Source organism: Panthera onca, chromosome A1 (assembly GCF_046562875.1).
Source record: "Panthera onca isolate mPanOnc1 chromosome A1, mPanOnc1 haplotype 2, whole genome shotgun sequence".
Taxonomy (NCBI): Eukaryota; Metazoa; Chordata; class Mammalia; order Carnivora; family Felidae; genus Panthera; species Panthera onca.
The window spans coordinates 103,499,050-103,507,457 of NC_138339.1; the positions used below are offsets into that span (position 1 = coordinate 103,499,050).

The 8,408-nt window shown below is 41.2% G+C and overlaps 1 protein-coding gene across 1 annotated transcript in view; it reads right to left on the minus strand.

The window, feature by feature from the left end:
- The window catches only part of KGD4 (alpha-ketoglutarate dehydrogenase subunit 4), a 12,232-nt gene extending 6,343 nt beyond the window's left edge, over positions 1-5,889 (minus strand). Inside the window, exon 1 of the mRNA XM_078449205.2 lies at positions 5,759-5,889. Coding sequence (XP_078305331.1) covers positions 5,759-5,800 — 42 coding nt within the window. The 5' untranslated portion in view covers positions 5,801-5,889. The remainder of the gene's footprint in view (positions 1-5,758) is intronic.
- Positions 5,890-8,408: the final 2,519 nt, after the last annotated feature.

Here is an 8,408-nt window from a genome sequence, read left to right on the forward strand (position 1 = left end):
GGTATGCTGTTTCAAAGGGGCACATGCACCCCAATGTTTGTAGCGGCACTATCAACAATAGCCAAAGTATGGAAAGAGCCCAAATGTCCATCGATGAATGGGTGAAGAAGATGTGGTGTGTATATATATATATATATATATATATACACACAACAGACTATTACTCGGCAATCAAAAAGAATGAGATCTTGCCATTTGCAACTACATGGATGAAACTAGAGGGCATTATGCTAAGCGAAATTAGTCAGAGAAAGACAAGTATCATATGACTTCATTAATATGAGGAATTTATGATACAAAACAGATGAACACAAGGGAAGGGAAGCAAAAATAATATAAAAACAGGGAGGGGAATGAAACATAAGATACTCTTAAATATGGAGAACAAACAGAGGGTTACTGGAAGGGTTGTGGGAGGGGGGATGGGCTAAATGGATAAGGAGCATTAAAGAATCTACCCCTGAGATCATTGTTGCACTATATGCTAACTTGGGTGTAAATTTAAAAAATTAAATTAAATTAAATTAATAAAAAACCCAGATATTTGCAGGGTATTGCTGTTTTACCCCTAGAATTCTAGATAATGCTATAGAGGAACTTTCTGTTTTAAGTTTGTTTATTTTGAGAAAGAGAGAGTGCACGAGCATGGGAGGGACAGAGAGAATCCCAAGCAGGCCCTCCTGTGCTATCAGTCCACAGCCCGATGTGGGGCTCAATCTCACAAACCAAGAGATCATGATCTGAGCCGAAATCAAAGTCAGACGCTTAACTGAGCCACCTAGGCACCCCTGCTAGAGAGAAACTTAAATGGACCTTTCAGCATGAAATTTTCTGAATATACAATGCTAAGACTCTAATGAACAGTACTATTTTCAACTAAAGTAATCTAGAAGTTGCTCTGTAACTAGTGATATTGAGCTGTATGTTTATCTCCAAAATATTTGTATATAGGTACTATATAATACATTAAAAAAATTTTTTTTAATGTTTATTTTTTAGAGAGAGACAGAGTGAGAGCAGGGGAGGGGCAGAGAGAGAGGGAGACAAAGAAGCTGAAGCAGGCTCCAGGCTCTGAGCTGTCAGCACAGAGCCTGATGTGGGGGTTGAACTCACGAACTGTGAGATCATGACCTGAGCCAAAGTAGGACACCCAACCAACTGAGCCACCCAGGCACCCCACTACATAATATACATTTCATATGAATACGGAAATAAATAGGCTTGTTGGGACTGGCCTGAAAACCCCACTATAATTGTGCTCCTGTGAGAAAATGCTGGAATAGAGTTGTCTCCCTCAGTATAAGTTCACAGTCAAGTCTAATGGTAAAAAACAAAACTCTAATGTCACACTGTGTGTCAATCTGTGAGACTGAGCCCCATGTCCGGCTCCATGCTGGGCAAGAAGACTGCTTAGGATTCTCCCTCTCTCTCTTCTCTGCTCACACACATTCTCTCTCTCAAAACAAAACAAAAATGAAACCCAATTCTCCTTCTAGTAACTATTTCTTCCTTTTCATAGCCATTCTTCTTCAAAGAATGTTCTATCCATACGCTATCAACACCCCATTTAAAAGCTTTAAAAATGTTCAACAGCTTTCAGGATAAACTTCAAGCTCATATTTGGCATTCACTAGGCCCATCCTGATCTGCCTCTCCCTCCCTCTCCAGCCTCACTTCTCACCTCTGTCTTCTGCATCTTTTACTCCAGGTATTCTGAAGTACTTTTCTGTTCCTAGATCAATAAGCCAATGATTAGAGGACAGCTAATCTCCTGCAAAAGGCAGAGTCAGAGAACTAGCACTTCTGCAGTACTGCCAGGTATGCAGTAAATGTTGAGGAAACACTTGCCAAGTGTGAACAGAGACCATTTGTAAGACAGGACTAACTGTATAGGTATGGGAGTATGTATACACACACTTAAACAATGATACGTACACAAGAGAGAAAAATCCATTTCAACAATGCTTACGCACACTTAAAAATATGACATAATATGCCCTTATAGATTAAATTGCCAGACTGGTGTCCTCTTTTTTTTTTTTTTAAGTTTATTTATTAATTTTGAGACAGAGCACATGCGTATGAGAAAGCAGGGGAGCAGCAGAGAGAGGGAGAGAAGAGAATCCCAAGCAATCTACTCAATGTGGACACAGAGCCAGACTTGGGGCTCAAACCCATGAACTGCAAGATCACAACCTGAACTGAAATCAAGAACTGGATGCTTAACTGACTGAGCTGCTAGGTGCCCCTGGTGTCCCCTTTTTTAAAAGGCATTTTCCTAAATATATGAGTAGAGCCAGTACTGTAATAAACCCTAATAAACAAAAAATGAAATAAACCCTGATAAACACATTACACAATTTCAACAGCAATAGAGACAATCTTAATTCATCACCCCTTCCTCCATTAAACAAATCCCAACCCTCTCCTCTAACCTGTTAATACCTTCCATATGTATCACTAACATAAAAAGATTTTTGTCAAACCATAATCTCTACACATTTTACCACAATAAATTAAAAATAATTCTTTAATATCATCTAATACTTAACTTATGCTCAAATTTTCCTCTCTCAAAATCTGCTTTTTATTTATTTTAAATAAAAAAAAAAAATTTTTTTTTTTAAGTAGGCTTCATGCTCAGTGCAGAGCCTGAACCCACGACCCTGAGATCAACACTTGAGCGGAGATCAAGAACTGGACGTTTAACTGACTGAGCCACCCAGACGCCTCAATATTTACTTAAACAAAAAATTTTTTTTAAATGTTTATTCATTTGTGAAAGAGAGAGAGACAGAGACAGAGACAGAGACAGAGACAGAGCGTGAATTGGAGAGGGAAAGAGGGAGACACAGAATCTGAAGCAGGCTCCAGGCTCAGCTGTCAGCACAGAGACGTGGGGTTCAAACTCATGAACCATGAGATCATGACCTGAGCCAAAGCTGAACGCTCAAATGACTGAGCCATGGAGGCGCCCCAAAATTTGCTTTTGAATTCTAAATGTAGGGGCATGTGGATGGCTCAATTGGTTAAGTGTCTGACTTTGGCTCCAGTCATGATCTCACGCTTTGAGAGTTCGAGCCCCACATCAGGCTCTCTGCTGTCAGCACAGAACCACTTCAGATCCTGTCTCCCTCTCTCTGCCCCTGCCCCACTCACTTTTCCTCTCTCTCTCAAAAATAAAACATTAAAAAAATTTTTAGACTCTAAATGTAAACACAAAGAAGCAATTCCTTTTTTTTAAATGTTTATTTTGAGGGAGAGAGAGAGTGTGTGTGTGTGTGCAGGTGCGTGCACAGGTGTGCGTGCAGAAGACAGGCGGAGAGAGAGGGAGATAGAGGATCCAAAGCAGGTTCCACACTGTCAGTGAGTCTGATGTGAGGCTCAGACTCACGAACCTTGAGACCACGACCTGAGCCAAAGCCGGCACTTAACCGACTGGGCCACCCAGGCACCCCCAAAGAAGCAATTCTACCTGTGTATCAGTTGGGTAACATAACTAAGGGGGGAAAAAAGGAACTAATCCAAATAACTTTCATAGTACTTATACTCTGTACTTTCATCTAAAGGCAATGATAATAATAAATACAGTCCTAAGAAAACTTGAACTTTTTACTTAATATGTTGGTGTTGGTAGCTGTATAAATATAGCAATTTTGAAACCATTTTGAATCTATTGTAGGACTCAGCAAATGAGTACATATATTTACAGTGATGTTTGGAGGAACCAGGGATTTGCCTGTGAGAGAAAGTTTGAGCCACCCAGGCGCCCCTATAACTTATTCTACTGAAATTATTTCTGAATACCTTATAGTCGAGCCAAATTTCTCTACTTAATATTGACACCATGCCTTATGAATTCCCATCAGTTTGTGCCAGTTTGTTGAAATACTACTCTTTCTTTAAGGTATGAATTAAGAGCCAAATTCTAAGTTCTATGGAGGCACCATGTCTGGCTTGTTGGTGCTATAGTCTCAGCACTGAGTACAGACCTGACACAGAAGTACTCAATAAATTTTGCTAAGGTTATATGTAATTATTGCATAATGTTAGCAAAAACCACTTTGTATTATGAATATGAGTACAAGTCTTTGCAGCTCTGTTAGAGGAAGACAGACCATTCCTTACTGCGCATCTCACAGTATCTTTTTTTCCTTCCTTATCAGTAGTTAGTAGTTCATTACTGTGTACTATTCCATTTTAATAAATCTACCACAATCTGTTTATCCTCCTAATGGACATTTGGATTTTTTCTGGTTTGGGGGTCATTATGGCATAAAGTGGCTACAGACATTTTTATCTAAGTCTCTGTATAGGTATACGCACTCATTTCTCTTGGGTATAAACCTATAAGTAAAACTGCATCATAGGGAAGCTATATTTAATTACTGGAGACTAACAAAAGTTTTCCAGAGTGGCTATTCCATTTATACCCCTAACAACAATGGATGAGAGTTTCAGGTGCTTCACACTGTCATCAGTACTTTTGGTACTGACAGTTTTTAAACTTTGAATAATTTTGGTAGATGTAGTAGTACTTCCTGGTTTTAATTTGTATTTTCCTGGTAAGCAATGAAGTTCAACATCATTTCACAGACTTGTGTATCTTCTTTTGTGCCATTTCAACTTTTTAACCCATTTTAAAATTGAGCTATGTATTATGAACATGTATGGTTACACATTACGGATACCAACCAGTCCTTTGTCCAATGTTCTCCTAATCCTCATATTATCTTTAATTAGTTAATGCTTAATATCTACCTACTGAATGAGTAATAGAATCATTATGCAATGGGACCAAACGCTAGGATCTAAGATTATCTTTCCGACTGAAACAACTTTAAGAAAAGGTCTTTTTAAGACATGTATTTGTACAAAGGGAAATGCACTTCTTATATCAAAGTTAAAAACCATACAGTACACTTCCAGAATTTAAAAGAGATTGTGTAAAGCAGCCACAAAAGTGGAGGTTGTGTCCCTTTATATACCAACTTTACCTGTCCTATTTAAGTTAGCGATCACAACTGAAGAAGCAAATACAAAAGCTACCAGGAGTTACTTATTGATGTGTGGATTAACAAAGTTCCTCTAGCTACCAATACAAACTCAGGGCAAAAAAAAAAAAAAAAAACTTGGGTAACAACAAAACATGTTATTACAAACAAACTTAAATAATATATATTTCCCCCCCTCCAATTGTCCCCATCCAGCCTGTAACCAGACGCTCGGATTGGTGAGGGAGAATACGCCTGGGGTGAGGACTCCGCCCGCGGGGCCAGTTCTCTGGCCATTCCCAAGACCTTGAAGGGACACTGGGTCAGATGCACCGTTCGCTTCCTTCCACGCGCCGTTACCGCCTTCCTTCCGATTGGTTGATGCGGGACACCACAGACAATACTAGACGCCGATTGGCCGAGACTATTGCCAGGGCAGCCTAGCCCGCAGACTCCTCTAAGACAGCTACCGAGGTCCTGGCAGGATACAGTCCAGGGACCGCGCAGCAGCTCTTTGCCTACGTGCTCATACACAGCACTCCCGCGGCCTGGCTCGAACCCTCAGCTTTGGTCTCCGGCTCACTGCCCGACTCATTGGGTTCTAGGTCCAATTTTCACACATATCCTCGGGCGGTGCCGCTGGCCCTACCCAGGGCCGCGGTCACCGCGCAGCCTCCGCCACCGCCTTTTCTTCCCAGCGCCTTTGCTATAATCAGCACCATCCCTACCGCCCACGGTGCGGAAAAGTGACCAAATTTCCTTACCTGAACGACCCTGCTGGCAGACGCCATCTTGCTGCCCATCATGACCCCGAGATGGGGCAGCTTCCGGGGCGCTGGCGAGCCGCAGAGATAACAGGAGACCTGGGCGGCTGGGGGCGGGGCCTGCCTGTGGCGTCATGGAGGAGGGGCGAGCGTGCGCTCGCGCCGGATCCTCCTCCACTGCGTAGCCAGCCCACGCTGGGCGCCGACCCGCCCCGCCTCAATTCACGCCTAGGAACTACCCCACGTGCTTTCCATTGTTTTGTTTTGCCCGCGAAGGTTTGTGATGTTGGGTTTGTTTTGCTAATCAGCTCATGAGTAAACTAGGGCCATTTCCTTTCCAGATAGCCAGTTTCTATTTTAAGTAGAATCCAAAATTTAGTCTGAAACCAAATAGGTAATACAAAGTCATGTGGCATCCTAAAACTAACGAGTTCGTTAAACTTAGGAGTTAGTGGCAAGCTCAGAAAGAGCAGGCATTTCGAGGTCTATACAAGGCTACCTCTTACTCTCTGCCTTACTGGCGTTACTTGATACGGTCTTGTTTTCTCTGCCATTAGTCCTGATATTAAACTGCTGCCTGATTCCAGTATGAGAACTCAAAAGTTCATTTTTCTTTTTTAATTTTTTTTGTTTATTTTTCAGAGAGAGAAAGAGAGACAGAGTATGAGCAGGGGAGGGACAGAGAGAGAGGGAGACAGAATCCAAAGCAGCTCCAGGTTCTGAGCTGCCAGCACAGATCCCCACCAGCTGTGGAGGGGTGGGCTTGAACCCACCAGCAGTGATACCATGACCTGAGCCTTAGACACTTAACCGACTCAACATAACTCTTCAATATCATTCCCTCAAAATTACATGAAATTTTGTGAACATTAATTTTTATGTTGTTCTAATTTCTGATACACAATATGGTGTGACCATTTAACATAATTTTGTAGGTAATGTAGCCATAAACAACTTCAAGTACAGTGACAAAATTGTTTTGATGACCTAGGTTGGAGGCTTCTGAATCTGGGAAGAGTTTTAAAAATACTTTACCGGGGCGCCTGGGTGGCTCAGTCAGTTAAGCGTCCAACTTCAGCTCAGGTCACGATCTCGTGGTCCGCGAGTTCGAGCCCCGCATCGGGCTCTGGGCTGATGGCTCAGAGCCTGGAGCTTGCTTCCAATTCTGTGTTTCCCTCTCTCTCTGCCCCTCCCCCGTGCATGCTGTGTCTCTCTCTGTCTCAAAAATAAATGTTAAAAAAATTAAAAAAAAAAATACTTTACCAAGCGCCAAAATGGGCCCTTCTAATAAAATTTAAACTATGCTGAAACACTAGTTTCACCCATCCAACTGGTCAACATACATAATTTGGGTAACACATTCTGGGGCGGCTGTAGGGAAAGAGGCACTCACACACATCATTGGTGGGAGCAAAAGATGGTATTTGAAAACTTACATACTGAATGACTCCAACTATATGACATTTTGGAAAAGGCAAAATTATGGAGACAGTAACAGGATAATTGATTGCCAGGGACAAATAGGCAGAGCACAATGGTTTTTAGGACAATGAAACTCTTCTATGATACCGTAATGTAAGTATGTGTCATTATACATGTTAAAATCCATACAATGTACCACCTTTGAGGGATAATGACATGTTAATATAGGTTCAGTTGTAACAAACATACCAGGCTAGAAGGAATGGTGTTAGTGGGTAAGGCTGTGAATGTGTAGGAGCTGTAAGTATATAGGAACTCTACTTTCTCTCAATTTTGCAGTGAACCTAAATCCAATAAAAATAAAAATAAAGCCTAGGCCAAAAAAAATTTGTTTTGGGGCATCTGGGTGGCTCAGTTGGTTACGCATCCATGTCTTGACTTTGGCTCAGGTCATGATCTCATGGTTTGTGAGATGGAGCCCTACATCAGGGTCTGCACTGACAGTGTGGAGCCTGCTTGGGATTCTCTCCCTCTCTCTCAAAACAAATAAACTTTATTTTAAAAAATTGTTTTAAGTCACCACTGATGAAACCAGATAATGTGTTCTTAAAGCTCAAAAGTGGTGACTATAGTAGGTAATACTGTATTGTGTAACTGAAATTTGCTAAGTAGAACTTCAAATGTTCTCATCAAAAAAAAAAAAAAAAAAAAAAAAAAAGAAGGTAAATATGTGGGGTAATGTGTTAACACAACTGTGGGAATCTCTTCACGATGTATATCAAATCATGTTGTACACTTTAACTATCTTACAACTTTGTCAATGACCTCAATACAGGTAGAAAGCTCAAAAGTGGCAGAAGCTTAGATTTCTAGTACAGAGAGAAAAAGCAAGTTTCTATGTAAATATCTACATCAGATTCTCATTCTGAAGTCATTTAAAAGGCACAGACTTTCTGGGTTACTTTTATAAATAAACATTTTTCATTTTCCTTTATGACTGTGTTTAAGAAATGAATATGGACAAAGAAGTGCCATGATTTAGAGCCTTTATTAAAAAATAAACTTTCCAGGGGCACCTGGGTGCCTCTGTCAATTAAGCGTTGACTTCAGCTCAGGTCATTATCTCATGGTTTGTGGGTCTGAACCCCGCATTGGGCTCTGTGCTGACAGTTTGGGGCCTGGAGTCTGCTTCGGATTGTGTCTCCCTCTCTGCCCCTCCCTGCTCATG